The sequence below is a fragment of the Mchenga conophoros genome, linkage group LG4 (genome assembly GCF_057382185.1).
Source record: "Mchenga conophoros isolate Kocher_MC1m ecotype Shallow Benthic linkage group LG4, M_conophoros_male_GT1.1, whole genome shotgun sequence".
Lineage (NCBI taxonomy): Eukaryota > Metazoa > Chordata > Actinopteri > Cichliformes > Cichlidae > Mchenga > Mchenga conophoros.
Genome location: NC_140529.1, coordinates 34,224,029 through 34,241,516, shown reverse-complemented (window position 1 = coordinate 34,241,516; position 17,488 = coordinate 34,224,029). Strand labels below are relative to the sequence as shown.

At 40.6% G+C, this 17,488-nt stretch overlaps 2 protein-coding genes across 2 annotated transcripts; one reads left to right on the top strand and one right to left on the bottom strand.

The window, feature by feature from the left end:
* Positions 1-1,368: 1,368 nt before the first annotated feature.
* On the top strand, positions 1,369-5,345 carry mylpfa (myosin light chain, phosphorylatable, fast skeletal muscle a). Its single transcript, XM_085271999.1, has 7 exons — positions 1,369-1,521; positions 2,125-2,223; positions 3,418-3,493; positions 3,589-3,693; positions 3,866-3,944; positions 4,037-4,085; positions 4,501-5,345. Exons 1-7 carry the CDS (start codon positions 1,519-1,521, stop codon positions 4,600-4,602), a joined length of 513 nt encoding a protein of 170 aa, XP_085128125.1. The 5' UTR covers positions 1,369-1,518; the 3' UTR covers positions 4,603-5,345.
* A 237-nt stretch (positions 5,346-5,582) lies between these two features.
* tbc1d10b (TBC1 domain family, member 10b) lies at positions 5,583-17,096 on the bottom strand. The gene is made up of 10 exons (XM_085271993.1): positions 16,620-17,096; positions 14,793-15,708; positions 13,977-14,076; positions 13,596-13,703; positions 12,975-13,081; positions 12,173-12,287; positions 10,842-10,907; positions 10,568-10,757; positions 9,572-9,726; positions 5,583-9,422 (listed from the first exon to the last, which is right to left on the bottom strand). Exons 2-10 carry the CDS (start codon positions 15,692-15,694, stop codon positions 8,493-8,495), a joined length of 2,673 nt encoding a protein of 890 aa, XP_085128119.1. The 5' UTR covers positions 15,695-15,708; positions 16,620-17,096; the 3' UTR covers positions 5,583-8,492.
* Between the last annotated feature and the right edge of the window lie 392 nt (positions 17,097-17,488).

Below are 17,488 nucleotides of genomic sequence, written 5' to 3'. Positions count from 1 at the left end.
GTGCAAACCTTTTGGCTTATGACTATGATGTCTTTGTTTAGTCCAATAAAAAAACTAAGTTAAATATTGAAAGTTAAGTGAAGTTAAATTATCCCTGCCAGGTATTAAGTATCTAATTAAGCCACACATTATGTAATATCTCATTTTTCTCTAGGATTAAACTTTTATTAATAATTTAAGGACATTTTCTTAAAATTACTTTCCGAATGCAGGAAGTATTCGTACATTGCTCTTTTGCTACTAAATAAATGTTTCAGGCATTTCATGTATCACCCCCTGTATATCTGTGACCTACAATAGCAGAAATTGTTTAATTATTTCAATTACATTATTAATTATTATAAACATAACAATTATGTTGTTTTTATTATTTTTCATTTGTTCATGTTTCATTGTTGTGGCACTAATCTGCATCCCTAACACGTTTACATTGTTTGCACTAACATTTTAATTATTAAACAATAAGACTGTTGGATAAATAATTTGTTTAAGCTCTTTGTTTACACCTTATCCTTATTAATTTAATTCAGTTTTGGCAATGTTCCTTTTCACCATGATGGAATAGGTTTGAAAAGACTGAAAAAGAAAGAGGAAATAAATACATAAAGCTCTTTTTACAAAACAGACCAGTTTGCATTTGCATTAATGCATCCAGAAAGGACGGGGGTAAAATACAAATAGAAATTCTATATAACTAAGTCTGTAAGCATGAATATCCTCAGACACGCTCCCTTTTCTACAGCACGATTCTAAAGTATTTCAGTGTAAGGATTAAGTAAAAAAAATATTGCTTATATATCTTGCTGTTGCTCGTTTTATTAATGGCTGCATGTTTTTATGTAGTACTACGTATTTGATCCTGCTAAGCAGCTCCTGTCATCATAACTTCCATGGGAAAATCCCAGATTTGACATCAGCATCGTCACTTTGTCACGGCTTAAAAAAAGAAAGCAGCGCTGTGCACATTCAGGGTAAGAGCTGCATCAGTTGCTGAGCATATAAAATGCCTGTCAAACTGTAATATCGCAAATGGACAAACCAAAAATAAAGTCAGAGTGGCCTCTGTGCCTTTCTGCAGACGGATGGAGGTGGACAGAAGGAGGGGAGGAGAGGCAGTGTCCAGTGGTCCAACAAGTATATATGTCCTGAATGTCCTTATTAGTCCACGTGGGACTGCAAACCTGCAACAAGGTCCCTCAGCTATCAAGTTTACTTAATTCCAAGACTCCCGGGTCTATTTTTGATCTCCTGTAAGGTGATACGCTGCCCCGCCATTCTGTCTCCTTCACTTTTGCCATCACTTCATCCTTGGCCATCCTCTCTCTCTCTTTCTCTCTATTTCACATACACACACACACCCTCTCGCTCTCTCTCTTTTTATTCCCATCCAAACTTGAAGCTGCGGCTAAAGTTAGATTGGCTGGTGGATGAGTATATAAGCCCCCGGGAATAAACGTATAACGCGGCTTCACACACGGTGTCTTCCCTTTCTTGATCACCCAAACCTCAGCTCTCAAGATGGTGAGTACCAGGCTTCCCACATCTCTGCACAGTGATGGTGGAAATATCTACAGGAGAGTTTGAACCAACCCCATGGATTACAATTTTTTTTTTTTTGGTCTAATTTTGAAATAGAAATTCCAGAATAGAAGTGTGGATTTTGGAGAACTGGATTTTTGATGATGCAGCTGTAAAGAGGCTTGGATTCTAATGAATTGTTGCTATTAGTTGATACAAGTTTTTAGATACATTGCAAGCCAAATTGATTAGTTCGGTAAAGCTAAATTGAGGAAAAAGTATCAAGTTTATAAAATTTCACACAAGCATAACTTGTGTTAAAATCCTGTTTTTTTTAACAAGCCTGAGTGATGACCTGAACTTGAACCTGAAGTGTAATCTGGATGAGCATTGATTTCCAATCAGACAAGTTTAGAGATGCTATGCAAAATTGATTATTTTTATGATTTTAGTATAATTTATAAATCTTATATAGCTTAGAAAGGTTAATATTATTAAACATCCTATTGACATAGATTGATAAAAGTAAGGGTTACCGAATCTTGTTCCGCACTCATCAGCATCCCATATTCATTTGAAGATGATGTGCTTGTCTCTGTCCTCCAGGCACCAAAGAAGGCCAAGAGGAGGCAGGCAGCAGGAGACGGCGGCTCCTCCAATGTGTTCTCCATGTTTGAGCAGAGCCAGATTCAGGAGTACAAAGAGGTGAGGTCGTCTTCATCCCTACTCCATAAGCATCCCTGATGGCTGAACGCCCTGGAAGCGTTTGACAGTTTCCGATTAGTTGTCAAAGATATTTAAATAGCCTCAGAATCTGAATCTGTGCAGAATTTGAGTTTGGTTTAGCAACTCTAAGGATCTGTTTTCACAGCGGTTGCTTTTTTGCATGCTTCCACTTCTCCCCTGACAGTTTAATAATCATAGGAATGTCGTTAGGAGCAGCGCTGAAATTTCGACACCATCTGATCCTCTGACTCCCCCCGTCCTAGCTACTGTCAGCTGTCACAGCTGGGTAAAGTCTGGGATGCCAAAGAGATTAAACTAACCCCTGTTATGATGCAGAAAAGAAAAACAAAGGGGTTAGACTCACTTTTGGGCATGACATATTTTTAAAGGTTTATTTTTCAGATGCCACTGAACATTTGATAAGATTAGAAAGAAAAGACAAAGAGCAAAAGGAAAAAGTGTAAAAAATAAAGATTAAAGGTTGTGTGTCAGAGTTCATTAAGGTCAGGGAGACTTGATTTGAGAAGAGCACGCCGACACGACTCTAGATAACGATGGTGTCCGGGTTTTCAGTGTGTTGCCAAGTGATGTGAGCTCCAAATAGACCATATTTATCCCCTGATAAGTGATACAGGCTTCTTAAGTGCCACACAGGGAACATATGTAATAATGATTAGGATGATCTTAGCACATTGCATAGATGGAAAGCTAGCAGGCAGCAGGATGTATTTGTAACTATCAGTACAAATGTGTGTGTGTGAGAGAGAGAGTAAGGAAAAGGAGAGCAAGGGGAGAAGGTGGAAAGAAAGGTCGGTGAGTGAAGTTCAAGTCCAAGTCCAAGGGGTTATCTTAAGTTTCATGGTTGTAAGATGCAGAGCAGATCAGATAGCTGTACTCTAATGATACTTTCCCAAATTAACATATAAGAAAAGACTGGGGTGGGGGGATTAAACACCCCCTCCTGCCACCAAAAGCCCACTAAGGTTCTTTCTTACACAGTATCGTCTATCGTCATTTGTGTGTCAAAGATTCTTACCAGCCGCCACTTTAATGAACAAACTATTGACAGAGGAGTTCGTAAATGCCTAAAGAGGTCTGATCCCGCCCAACCACACAGACCGCATCAGCCCCAAGTGTTTCCTTCCAATACTAAACCCAAGCGTTTCTTTCCAGGCTTTCACAATCATTGACCAGAACAGAGATGGTATCATCAGCAAAGATGACCTGAGGGACGTGCTGGCCTCAATGGGTGAGTCCAAATGGAAGCAATTCACACCCCAGAAAGCATGTGCGAATTCACTTCACGCTCTCTCTCATCTTTATTTTAATTTCTGTGCTCTTCAGGCCAGCTGAACGTGAAGAATGAGGAGCTGGAGGCCATGATCAAAGAGGCCAGCGGCCCAATCAACTTCACCGTCTTCCTCACCATGTTCGGAGAGAAGCTGAAGGGTGGGAATCCCATTTTCACCAAATGACTTATATTACACTGGCCTCTAAAGTTCCCTGATTTCCTTTTAAGTGCTTTCAGATAAAGGGGTGCCAACACATGATGCACAGTTATGTGCTAATGCTAGCATATTTTCCCGCTAACACTGTGTAACCGACCCCCTGTCCTCACCAGGTGCTGATCCCGAAGACGTTATTCTTAGCGCCTTTAAAGTCCTGGACCCCGAGGCTTCTGGAAGCATCAAGAAGGAATTGTGAGGACTTTTAAAACAATCTCTTTTATCCTCTATGTTGATCCAAGTGGAAAGAATTCAGATTAAAATCTTTTTTTTTTAACCTATTCCAGCCTTGAGGAGCTCTTGACCACTCAGTGCGACAGGTTCACCGCCGAGGAGGTAAAATCAGTAATTCCACATTTTGGCACAATGGCCCTTTGATGTTGTTACTGTATACTGTTACTCAGCCTATCTTTAAGAAATAAAATTCATTAACATTAAAGAAATTATTTAATAATTTAACAGAAGTAAGTTAAAAAGTTCTATTTTTTTTAATCTAGATTGGGATGTGGTAGTGCCCTTATTTCTTTGGATATTTGGGATGGGTCTTCCCTTTACTGACAAAAATGTACACCCAAGTCTATTTATAGACGATTTTTGTAGTCTTTAAAACAAATCCTTTCTGTTCCTTTAAACATATAATTTATTATTGTTCTTCAGTGAGAGATTATTTTACTGATGGACCAAATATTTAATTATGGACCATGCTACTTTCTCAATGTGGTGAATTTCCAACTTTGCTTTTCTCCCTCAGATTAAGAACATGTGGGCCGCCTTCCCCCCTGATGTTGCTGGCAACGTAGACTACAAGAACATCTGCTATGTCATCACACACGGAGAGGAGAAGGAGGAGTAAAGAAAAAGCTAGAAGACAAGAAAGACAACAATCCCTTTGCTATTCTGCCTTCCCTGTCCTTTTCTTTCCTCCTTTCTTCCCACTCACCTTCTGTGTAAGCCCAGGTGCACAGCCGCTCATGTTTAAACCAAAGACTTGTCACACTGACACATGAGATGACTGACGCCCGAGGGATGTCTATGTTTGCTTATGGGGAATAAGGATGATTATTAATAATAAAAATTATCCTGTAACATCATTTCCAACTTTTCTTTCCGTGCAAACAGCTTCTGTCGTCTCACCTCTTCGTCTCTGTGTGGCCGGTCACTAGCCTCAAAGGTGCTTTAGCGTGAATGAATCGCTTCCCTCGGTATCTGAGAGGAACACATTATTTGGAGGGACACACCAAGCATGAGGACTTCATTCCAAATTTTGAAGATGTCCTTCTGAGTAGAGGAGGTGGGGACAGAGAATTTGCAGGTTAGATTAGGAAAAAGTTACCTCATTAAAGTGATGGAAACTTAATTTATTTGAAAAGTTAAAAAAAAAAAAAAAAGAAAGAAAAGGTTGAAGGAGAGGAGAGAAAGGGCCGAAAGAAAACATTCAATTCTTCGATTCCTTTCCCTCCCCTCCTTCTAGCAACTAACAAATCACCTTTTTTTTTCCATAAGCTGACTTGAATCCAGTGACTGGACTCTTCCTCACCTTTCCTGTAATGAATAAAAGGGAAAAAAACTGAATAAAATCTCTTTTCTTTTGTACAATAGTGTGTCTGTTCAGTGGCTTTGTGGGGCAGGGTTTGAGCAGCAAAAGTCACCCATCTGGTAACATCTGGTGGAGCTTCGTCCTGCCAAATATGGCTGAAACAATTATAAATAAAAACAGACGAGGACGACTCTTAATTTCAAAATTGAATGCTGGTTATTTAAATCCAGCCTAGATTTTTAATCTTTCCAAACATGTAAGCCACACACCAAAAAAGAAAAACATTACCCAAGTGATTTAATATATTATGGTTTATTACTCATCACAAATGTCATTATCATCATTAATTATAAATACAACAGTTGCAGATCTGAAGGAATGAATTCAATTAGCTATGATTTTATTTCACTTTCGCCAGAGAAGAGAGTGACATGTAAACTTAAAGACACTAAAGACGTAACGGCATAGGAAAGGAAAAAAAAAAAACCCACACAGCTGAGACATTTTCCTTTTTTGAAATGTTTGCATCAGTTGAGTTATTCCCAATGAAATGTACTTAAGAATTACAGCTTCAGGGTCAATGGAGAAATGCACAAAGGACTTGATACAAATAGGCTTTGTCACTATTGCAGAGCAGAGCAAAGAGCAGCTAGTGTCAGATTCATTTGATCATCACGTCACCTCCAGCTCCCTGAACAAAGACAAACGACACCATCATCCAGATGTGAGCTGCGAGGACATATTGCTCATAAATACCATAATCCGCGGGCCTGAAAGTGTTAAAGGAAAGGAAAAAAAAAACAAAAAAAAACATGTGGTGAAGCACAAAATCCTTTCCCCCACCCCCTGACGGCACCACTCAGATCAGCACGAGGTAAAATCAGTGCTGCTGTCACCACATAGACACACGCCAACAGTCATGATGAAGCAAAGTTTGCATAGATGTGTTCAGATTATCCACACTAAACACTACACTTAATCTGTGCCTATAATGCGCTGCCGTCGAAACAGAAGAGGGAAAGAGTGTGTGTGTGTGATATTCATATTCATATATAAATGACAGCCCTGTGAAGACCTGAAACAAGTGGGAAAACGATGAATATGGAGGACATGTTGGCTACAAGTACACGAAAGTCCCTCTAATCATCAACTACCAAACAGTACAGCTAAAGAGCATCAATGTTTGTTTTTCTTGCCATCAAATGGTTTACACTAACTACCTGGCACTATTCATCATATACTGACAGGGTTCAGCGCCACTTAATGTATGCATAAATATGTTACAGTACAGAACATTGAGTGTAAATACATTAGGGAGTTAGTCCATAAGTCATTATGAATGTTACAACACAACTTGGTGAGACAGAAGTACTTAAGATGTTCAATTAAAAACCACTTTTTAGTATATGACACAGTACAAAGACCTTCAGTTCCTAAATATTCTGCCAAAGTCAATCGTTCTAAAGGTTGTTCTCTCAATCTAAGGCTCATTTTCCCCCCACACTCAAGTCTGTTAATACTGCACTTCAGTAAACTGGAGACTCGTGAACCTAAGCTGACCAAACCAACAGTGAAAGTAAACCAAAAGACATGCATTGAGTTTGCTGAAGCTGAAGACTTAATGTGCAAAAAGAAAACAAAAAAGAAAACAAGAAATGAAATAAAAATAAAAGACTTTGAACAGTTCCTCTGCAACTACGCTGTGTAGTCAGCCTCTATTCCAGTCAACCAGGTGTCTCTCACTTAGATAGAAAAATACTCAGATCCAAAATAATAATAATAATTCATAATATACTATATTTGATTAAATTAACCACTTTTTACATAAATACATCAGAGCCCAAAAGGTCAAAGATCAGAGGTTAATGCTACATTGGCACACCTGGCACCTCCAGTCAAGTGGCTTCCTATAGGTCCACAAGGCTGAAACCAGCCTGCTGAGACGCTTGTTCTCCATGTCACCGCACTAAAGGAGTGGTCACCTTCAGTGGTGCTTTGTGACAAAATGACAAGTGCAAAAAAACCCAAAACAAACAAACAAAAAAACAAGAAAAATTCTTCATTCTCTTACGATAATTGAAATCACATTCTAATGAGTTAAGGACCCCATACCTGTGCACACTATTTTGTTCAATGAAACTGAAATAATACTAAACTCACAGAAGGATATTTGGTCTGCAGGAGTTGTGCACAGATACTGCTTGCATGTTAGCACACAAGCAATTTACTGATAATGTTGTACCTCCTTTTTTTAACCTTTGAAAAAAACAACAAAAAAAAACCCCTAAAACCTGAAATAAAAACATTACCTGCTTATCCAAAACACAAACAAAAAAAAAGAGTGACCCATTAAAACACTGCCGTCACTAACAGACTACAAGGTATGGTTTTTCCTCTACTTCCCCCTCTTTTGTTTTTGTTGTTTTTTTTAATCTAATCTAGTAAAAGTTTGAAAACACAGAAGGGGTTCAATGGTAGTTTGACTTAAAACAAAAAAGGGAGGCCACACAAAGCACATTGACACATTTCACTACACTACTAAGGCACAGACAACATTAAACGTGACAATAAATACATCCTCAACAATACTACTAGCATTTCTGTCTTCAGTGCCTGCGTTTGAGACTTTAAATGATTTATTTCCGTTTTCTCCCCTCCCCCAAATAACCCTTTTCATCAGATGAGACGTGACGGGGCATTTGGAGTGTTAACACGATCCTATGTATCGTAGGTAGACCTTTTATTTACATTTTCTATGGCACCGTAACAACTTCTGCAAGCGTTTGAGATGATTTTCCCCTCACACCACTGCCATCCGTTTAATTAAAATAATTAAAAAAAGAAGAGGAAAAAAAAAGAATTTAAAAAACTAAAACAGAAAGTGACTGCAATCCTTTATATATATAATAATTAAAAAAAAAGTTTCACAGTCCATGCTCCAGTTGGGGAAAAAAAGAAAGAAAAAAAGGAAATTTTGTCCCATCTCACAAGAGGCAAAAAGTGCTGTTGAAACCATGATCCAGTTTTCTCCAACATAGTCCTTACACTACTTTAAATCCTTGAAATGATGCATTATATAGGAAGCCATCCCATTTTTATATTAGTCACTGTTTTTGGGGATCTTTTGTTCCCCTGACCTCTTTTTTGTGTTGTTTTGTTTGTTCAGCCTCCCTTTTTTTGTTATCCTGGAATGAGGAGGTGGAAAATTAGGCCGACTCTTTCGCTGCTGCAGCTCCATTTTTGTCCTCTGCATCCCCTCCTCCTCCTCCTTTGTCTTTTTTCTTGCCCCCTTTCTTCTTCTCTTTTTCTAGCTTCTCTTTCTCTTTTTTGAGCCTCTCTTTTTCAGCCTTTTCTTTTTCCTTTTTTTCCTTCTGTTTTTTCTTCTCGTCTTCTTTCTCCTTCTTCTTGTCCTCTTTGCTTTTCTTCTTCTTCTTTCCTTCTTCCTCCACATTTGCGGCATCGGCTGATGGAGGTGCAGTTTCTTTTTTTGAATCTGGTAATGGGGGCAGAGGGGTGTTGTTTGCAGTAGGAGACGGGATAGTGGGAGTAATTTGCTCCGAGACGATCTTAGGAGAGGGGGCCAGAGTAGTGGGGGGTTGTGGTGTGCTTTGTATTGGGGCCGAAGAAGCAGGCTCGCCCTGTGCTGATGTGCTCTCTGAGGCTGGAGCAGGACCATGAGATGAACTAGCCACCTTTGATACTAAGGGGCTCTGCGGTGCTGCCTTATGACCTGCCCCTGGGGGCATAGGTGGTTTCTGGCTGGGCCCTCGGTTCGAGCTCGATGTTACTGCGGGTGGTGACGGAGGTGGAAAGCCCTCAAATCCTGACGGCCCTGAGAAGGAGCCCTTCTTGGCGTGGGAGTGGAAAGGAGCCTTAGATTTGCGGAAGCCAGGGAGTGACAGCAAACTGGAAGAGGCCCTGAGGGGTCCTGGTGGTGGGATCGAGCTTCCTAGGAAAGAGAAGCTTCCACCAGAGCTGATGGAAGCAGCTCTGCGTTTGTACTCAAAGATAGCTCTTGTACCGTGAAGGCGGCGTCCCGGCTGGTGCATAAGTTCCCCTCTGGACTCCCTCCACTTCCTCACCTGAATGTTGCACTCTCTCTCTATGAGTGCCTCAGTCACTGGGAGAGCGACGATCTGGACAACAAAACATCAGACAAAGTAGAGACAGACAGAGGAAGTGAGGATAACAAGATGAGCCACAACAGGATAAAATGACTAATAACTCGTGTCTCTGAGTAAAAACAGAAACAAGCTTTATGTACACGGCCTCCATAAGCACTGACCTCCTGTACCAATATGTCCTCTCTGATAGTGTCGGGTGAGATGTTTCTTAGACGCTCCATGGTCTCATACATGCCCTGAAGTTCCCGAAGTTTATCCACAGAACCAAGCATCTGTTTCAGCAGCACCAGGCCGACACGGAAGACTATCTTCACTCCTACACACAGACACTTAAGTTAGGTTTCTTTCAATCTAGAAAAACTAGATCTAGAAAAAAAAAGCAGTTCTCAAAGTTCTGTTAAAGGGGATAATTATGCATTTTCTTATTTTCACAAGTCATAAACACCGATACAGTTGAGGACACAGACATTTTCTATTCTTGGTTGCGTACGATGTAAATGAGGGCTGATATTCCTAATATGGTCATCTCAGGCACACCGCTCTGGCTGCGACCACAGAAGAGGGCGGGGCATCTGTGGTTGCAGCCACACCGCCACGTTTCGAGCATTTTTGAATAGAGCAGCTTTAAAGGGAGGAGAAAGGGGAGCTACAATAGCTTGAAGAGGATGAACACTATGACTGCAAAAGCCCCAGCGCCAGATAAACGTGGGTTACTTTGAATGGTGGATCATGAAAAACTACTACAGCAGAATCCAATAGCGAAAATACAGAGATGGAAAAAACACCCTTTTTCTCTTTTTCCACAGGATTAAAATAAAAATTATTTAACAAAAAAACAAAACAGTAAAATGCTGCATTCTTACAGCTCCTGCATTTAATCAAATCAGGTTGCTGGTCGTAAAGTACCTGCTATTTACATTTTAAATTTAATTTGATGCATTTGGGTTTTATTTTTTTGCCGTTTTATTTTATTCTATTGTTCTTAACTTATTTAATATTTTAAAGCGCTTTATAAATAAAATCGGATTGGATATTTAAGGTCAGACTGTTTCATGCACATTTGCAAGTAATTTCTAAACAGAGGTACATGGATCAAATTCACTAAACAGACAAAAGCGCTGCCAACTGGCTATGAAACCTGTAGATATTAACGGTACCTTCACAGAAGAACATGTCCCATACACGCAGGACACAGGACCATGGTAAAGTGCGTGAGAAGATACACATGAACCACTCCGTCATGTAGAGAATGGGATCAATCTTGAACTTCTTAAGATGACGATACGCCATTGGACACGTGCGACGCAGCACAGAGAAAAAGATTTCGCCATCAAGTTGAATCGCTTCCTAAAGGAAAAAAATAAATAAAACAAAATTATTAAAACTGAGATAACTGTGTAACAGACTAGCAATACATGTTTATTCACTCACCAGCCCTGCACTGTAGTAGCCAGGAAGATATTTCTCACATATTTGGACGAGGCACCAAAACGCTTGCTGTGAAAGAGAAAGAAAAGTTAAAGGCTTGCACAGCAAACAATAAATTGTAGATTGAAAAACAAATATATTCTGACTTATTATAGTGTGGGAGAGGACTATGTGGACACTACACTACAAGTAGATTGCAAAATACTAAGAAACAATATAAAAAGTAGAACTTCTCATCAGTGTTGTAACCACAATTGAGTATAATCCGAGTGCGTTTAAAGCAGATATGTGCATTATTATGCCCTCTGCTGCTACATGTGTTTGCTAAGCAAGTGTGTTATTAAAGCATTAACCACTAAAACAAAGAGCAAAACTCGACTGAACAACATCAATCATTTCCTGAATACATATTTTTATGTCAAACAAACAAACAAACAAACAAAAATCAGCTTGCCCAGCTTTAAATAGATGTTGGTTTCATAAGAAAGCATTATCTGAAAAAGAATCTACAAGTCTAATTGTGACAAAGAGATAAAGGTGCAGTTTGCTATGAGGTACTGACGTGAGAAAACAAGCCTTACATAACACAGTTCGCGCTCACCTGTTTATTTAAAGAAATGAGCAAACTTAGATTTCACACTGCGACAGTAACATTTAAGCAGGCGTGGTCACAATACTGTAAAAACATCAGCCCACGCTGTTTCCATCGCGGACAGAAGTGAGGTCACAGAAAGAAATGATGTCACCTTGTAATATGGGTTAGGGGCAGTGCAATAAGCATTTTAGGCTTCTTCAGTCTCCTATTTTTAATTAAGAAGACTTTCCAGTGAAATAGCAACCAAATAAAGTCACGTTTCAGATGCGTTTTGTTTTCTCGCTCTGCCTACTCTCTTTTGTCACGCGCCCTCTCTTTATTAACGTGTCAGCAGAGGAGGGATAAATAGAAAGACCAAGGCTAAAACAAAACATCCCTGATTTCTAAGAAAGTCTGACCACACACATAGCTAAAGGTTGTAAGATTAACTCATCATCCAATGCGTCAATTCATCCAGTTTCCTTTTTTTCTCTTATGTGAAAACAAACGCTGCACACCGGATTTAAAACACTGCTTCAAATGATACATGTTTAGATATGGAGGACAAAAGTAAACTGGACGGTATTTAACGTACCTGCATTTATTTTAGTTCTTTTGTAGTAAAAACAGACTTTCACCACAAGTCATTGTTCATATATTTATGAGACTTTCTCAAGAAATCACGCTTCTGAAGTCATCATTGTGAAACTAACACTCAAAACCTAATGAGAAACAGTACCCTAACCATTCCACCCCTCACCTCTGCAGGCATGTGCATGAGCAGTACTGCAGCCACCGGCGCTTGGGCCTGGCAGTAACCCTCATCGGGCCGGTAGATGGTGTAGGCCTTGAGGATTCGGTACAGATCCTGTTGCCTGCAAGAACAAGCATGACAATTATTCAGTGGCTTACGAGGGGAACTTGGGTGTTACCTCCAGTTCATGAGCTATTCAAAAAAAAAAAAAATTACATAAATAATAATAAATAATTTCTTTCAATAAACTTGAAAGAAAATGAAAGAATATTAATTATTCTATACAAGGATTACTTCAAACATCTTTTTAAAGTACACATTTGTTTTGTTCATTGGCTTTGTTTTGTCACGTTACCCTTTTTTTTCATTTCATCTTTGAATGTCTGATATCACTATTACTGCTATCTTTGATTCTGCCTTTAATCGAATCCAATTTGTTTTATTGTGGAAGCCAATTTTCCCTAAAAAACAATAACAAAGGTTTTTGATAAAGCCTCAAAAAAAAAAAAAAAAAAAAAAAATTATGTTTTATTGCTGATTGCAGACCCACAGCCAGCAGCTTTTATTAGTCCTTTTTCAATGAGCTATTGTGATTCTGTGTTTTATTCAGGATATTATTATATGGCACAGCCTTAATGTTTACCGACAGATATAGTAACATCCTACTGTGACCCTGCCCTGATACGCAGCTACAAAGATCAAATCATTTCCAAGTAGTGCAGAGTGCATGGTGTTCCTTTTTTAATCAATCCTGCATGCCATGGTTCCTCTGGTATAAAATAGACTGTGTTTGTGTTTATTGTTTTACCCATGGCCACCGCGAGCAGCAAACATCTCATGAAAGGGGAACTGCCTGTGGAGATCCTTCTCTATAATGTCCAACCATTTAGCCTCTCCCTGCTCTCTCTCCAGCTCCTGTAGCGAAAGAGAAAACAAACAAACAAACAAAAAAGTTATCAATAAATTCTCTGGAAATTATTTTTTAGCCATAAAAGTGGATTATACAGGACGTTTAATTATTAACTAAAAATAAAAAAGCTGGCAAAGAAATTCTTTCATAGATAAGAGGAACAATAAGTTAGTAAATGGCTGGACACCGCCTAGTCAAGGCCAGACCCTCTCAGAGGGGCAGGGCATCAACAGGCAGGATTACTGGTCCTGATAAGAGGCTTATTGCTCACTAGGCCTGCGCCTGCGCCCCTTTAGCACTCCTGGAGCTGCAAGTGGCCTTCTCAGCCCCACTACAAGCCACTTAGTCAATACTAAAGATATCTCCCAAAATGTTTTCAAACCAGCTGCAATTGTCTTAAATTGAAAGAGAATTAAGTTGAATAACAGAGATCAAATAATTTGTATTTATTCCACTTTCTACATTGAATAAATGAAAACTAGTTCATTAGTGCTAAAAATGACATGACAACTGTGATACCTCAAATTTCCCAGGGTTGTCTCTTAGAAGCTCCTCACTGTTGGACAGCAGCTGCCAGGCTCTTGCTCTGAGAGAGGATGGAATCCCCTTCCTACAGCGCAGCTTCACCTGTAAGGCAGACATTTAGGCCATCGGCTCTGACATAATGTTTACCCATCATTAATTCATACTATATGTTCTTTTTTGGGGGGGGGGGGGGGGGTTCCTGTGTGTGTGATTCTAGTTTTTACTGGCAGCAGTGACGTTATAAATAATGATTTTCAACTTGAATGTTTCATTAATAAAGATCAGATGTGCGACTTGATTGTTCTGTTATTTAATTTTTTAGCAGTTCTGTTCTCACTTTTACCATCACATACTGAAAGGCTGCTGTGTGTGTACCTTCTGGAAGCGATGTTTGACCCACTTATCCCAGTGGCAGAACATGTCAATCCATTTCATCTCCCGCTGTCGTGCAACTTCAATTCGAACTTCCTTTTCACTGCAATAGTGAGTAATATAAAATGACTTTATGCTGACAGAATGAGGAAGTTCTTTGTTCTTTTGATACCACTAAAAACTACACTTTGAGCACTTGAATCTAACGACACGAATGGCTTGCCTCAATTTGCAGAACATTTTGCTAACTCACAGAAAATCACGAACAATGGCAGGAATTGACTGGCACTGACACCCAGGGCAAATCAATAAGACTTTAATTATTCAACAGAGGAAGAGCAATTAGCTTGCCAGAAAAGTAAAAGCAAATCTGACAAAAAAAGGGGAGGAAGAGAGCAGATGGGTGCGATGGGAAATACAACACAGACAGAGTCAGTACATAATGAGTCACAAAAGCGCTCTCAGCACTATCTGAGTCAGACCAAGGGGAGATAAAGGACAGACAGATATGTTTAGAGTAGCATAGAAGAAGAGGAAGGCAGGAAAGGGAGGCTGGGATGGATCTCTGTGAGTCAGATGGTGTAAAGTGGCCATAGGAAAACAGTCAAGCAAGAGTTACACTTTTCTGAGTAAACCAATTCTGTGGTCATGATTTAATAGTGTCTCATATTACAAATAGTGATCCACCTGCAGTGAAGCTAAGCATGAAAAAGCAGATTTTTGCTATGCTTTGTTTAAAATATTAATATTACACAGCGGCACAGCACATGCTTTTGTACAGTAGCTGGGAGTGTGTGTGACTGGTTAATGTGTACTTACCCCCCTTCACTGTACTGATTCCCACCTAGGAAGCCATACTTGTCAGTGCGTCTGACAGTTAGGCCATTAATCTCTGAATCTGACCCCACGGAGCTGCCATCTTCTCCCAGTCCAGACAGAGACTCCAAAGTTCCAGACATCAGACTGGCTGACTCAAGGTAACTGAGGGTGTCTGGTGCCGGCCGGGGTTTGGGTAGAGCGAAGGACAACGGTGGCTCTTGGATCAGGGGGAGTGGTGGGCTGTGGGGTTCAGCTCTGGTAGGAGTAGCAGGCAGTTCTCCCATCCTGGCTTCATTGGGAGTACCAGGCTTTGGGTACAAAGGTGGAGGCTCGTTTGGAGCATTTTGTGCTTCTTGGAGCGGCTGAGGTTTTTCTCCTTCAGCTGCTGCTGCTGATGATGATGATAAGACTGGAGGAGCAGGTGCGGGATTGGGACCTGCAGTCGTCTGGGGTTGTCCCACTTTAAGTTGAGCTTCTTCTACAACAGGATTTGGGTTACAGGTGACTTGCTGGTTAGGGTATAGGTTAGGACCAGGATTTAGATCAGGAGAGGGGGACGCCTGTGCCACTTCGCTTGGAGCTGGTGGCTTTCCTGCTGATTCTTCATTCCCTGGAGCAGGCTCCTGTACCGATGATAGAAGGGAAGCCTCAGCTGTGAGGTCGGGAGGATTTGAGGATCGGCGGGGAATCAAGGGGGACCCCCCTGCCAGTACTGCAGAAGTTTTTCCACTCAAAGCTTTGTCATTAAAAAGGGAAGACTTGGGTATGGACACCTCCCTGGGAGACTCTGTAGCAGTGCTGTTAGGTGGAGGAAGCCCTGGTGATGACGGAGGGATAGATGGAGCTGCATGAGGATCACCCAAAGCAGGTGGGGATGGGGATAAGGTGGAAAGCTCAGCCATGGTTCCACTCTCTCCTTTAGAAAAAGAAAAGAAAGACAAGCAGTTGAATTTTAATTGTAATAATATTAAACTCACAGCTACACAAATAATGCTTCTACAGAGGGATAAAGACACAAATCTTAACAGCAACGGGTCAATAATAAAATAAAACATGGGTGTGAAAGTGTATGAAAACAGACTTCTAACAATTCCTTTGCAACTCTTCTTAAAACAGAAGCAGTTTAAGAATGAGTCAAAATTTTTAATTAATATTATTTTTAAACTAATATAATACATTCACTATAAAAAGATTCACAGCCCATCCCAGATTTCCCTCATAACATCAAGTGTGCTATCAACATAAACCTAACACCAATAGATACACGAAGCTACATTTCCTCTTTTGCCACGAAAGCCTATATTGTACAGTGAAGTGATAGTGGTGTGTCTACATAATTCAGGAACTTCTTATTTGTAGTCACACAAAGGCTCACGGCAAAAAACACACAAAAATGAAAACTCTTAACAAATACATCAGAAATGTACTTAATCGATGATTAAGCCAGTGTCCCAGAAAATGCAATTTCCTCATTACATGCACGAGTGCACTGGTACTCAACAAAGCGGACGGACAACCATGGTGATCCAGCTTTTTTGCTGATGGAGCAGGTTCATGTTTGTGGTGGCTTCTCCAGACAGCTATGTGTTACGAGCTAGCAGCTAATAACACCACCACAATAGTCACAGTCACTTTGTTGTTATGTCCTCTCAAGAGGCCTTGCTACAAGCGACTCGACTTCCCGATTCAGCGCGCTAAGGCAACATTTTACGAGCAGCTAATAGTTAACACCCACCCTGCCAGGCCCCAGCTGAGCAACGTCCACAGGCCTTGTCCACCCCGCTGCCCCCCTATCAACTATAACTTCAACTCCACTCTTCAACTCACCCACACCGGCGTGTCACTGTGATCGGTCCGCCTGGATAGCCAGCCAGGGGGTTCCTGTCGTCTCGTCCCCCCGCCACAGCTCCGGTTCCGTAACCTTATCCAATTAATGAGAACACGAAAAGGCGACACAGGGGCAGGAACCGCTGAACGGGGAGATGAGCTGGGAGAACAAACGTCCCGCAATCCGTGAGCTAGCTAGCTAAGTTAACAGCTAGCTAAGTTAGCTTATTTAACTATTAGCATTAGCCCCGATAGTGTTCTGTTTCTGTTAGCCGTGCTAGCTAGCGGGATGCCTCGGTACCGCGGTTACACATGCGCACTTGTTCGACGCATTCTCACCAAAGTCAAGCGAGTCTGTAAGTGATAAGTTTCATTTTGTAATAGGCCGACTTTCTGTGATCAGATGTCCAGGCACAGCCGCAGGGGCTCGGCAGACACGAACAGCCTGTATTTCCTACTGACAGCTACGCGCGCGTTCGCGTCAAAAGACGACAAGCACGCACACGTACAGGAACCTCCCTGCTTACACACTGTCATTGCTTCCATAAAAACTAATTTAGAAATTCGGGATAATATCAATAGATATGTCTAATTTTTTATTGTTGTGAACAATGACGTTTGTTTCTTATATATCTATGTTAAACACCCCCACTGCACTGTTTACTACTTTGGATTGTTATGTTAATGGGAAGTGTTTCACTAATGGCTGAATGGTTCTTTTTGTCAGTGTCACCATCTTCAAACCATACATCACTACCGCCTTGTAAATCTTTTCTTTCACTTTTGCTGCTATCCTTTTGTGAAAAATCACCCCTGGTGCTTGTCTCCACCTGCTTCAACTCACCTGGCCTGCAATTTCCTTCCATGTT

What these genes read in the sequence shown, in the direction of transcription:
- mylpfa (XM_085271999.1), top strand. An exon ending in AGATTCAGGAGTACAAAGAG is followed by an intron (nt 2,224 to 3,417) that starts GTGAGGTCGTCT and finishes GTTTCTTTCCAG; the next exon opens with GCTTTCACAATCATTGACCA. An exon ending in ACAGGTTCACCGCCGAGGAG is followed by an intron (nt 4,086 to 4,500) that starts GTAAAATCAGTA and finishes TTTCTCCCTCAG; the next exon opens with ATTAAGAACATGTGGGCCGC.
- tbc1d10b (XM_085271993.1), bottom strand. Translation starts at nt 15,694, where the DNA reads ATGGCTGAGCTTTCCACCTTATCCCCATCCCCACCTGCTTTGGGTGAT. An exon ending in TCAAACATCGCTTCCAGAAG is followed by an intron (nt 13,704 to 13,976) that starts GTACACACACAG and finishes TCTGCCTTACAG; the next exon opens with GTGAAGCTGCGCTGTAGGAA. An exon ending in GCTGCTCGCGGTGGCCATGG is followed by an intron (nt 12,288 to 12,974) that starts GTAAAACAATAA and finishes TTGTTCTTGCAG; the next exon opens with GCAACAGGATCTGTACCGAA.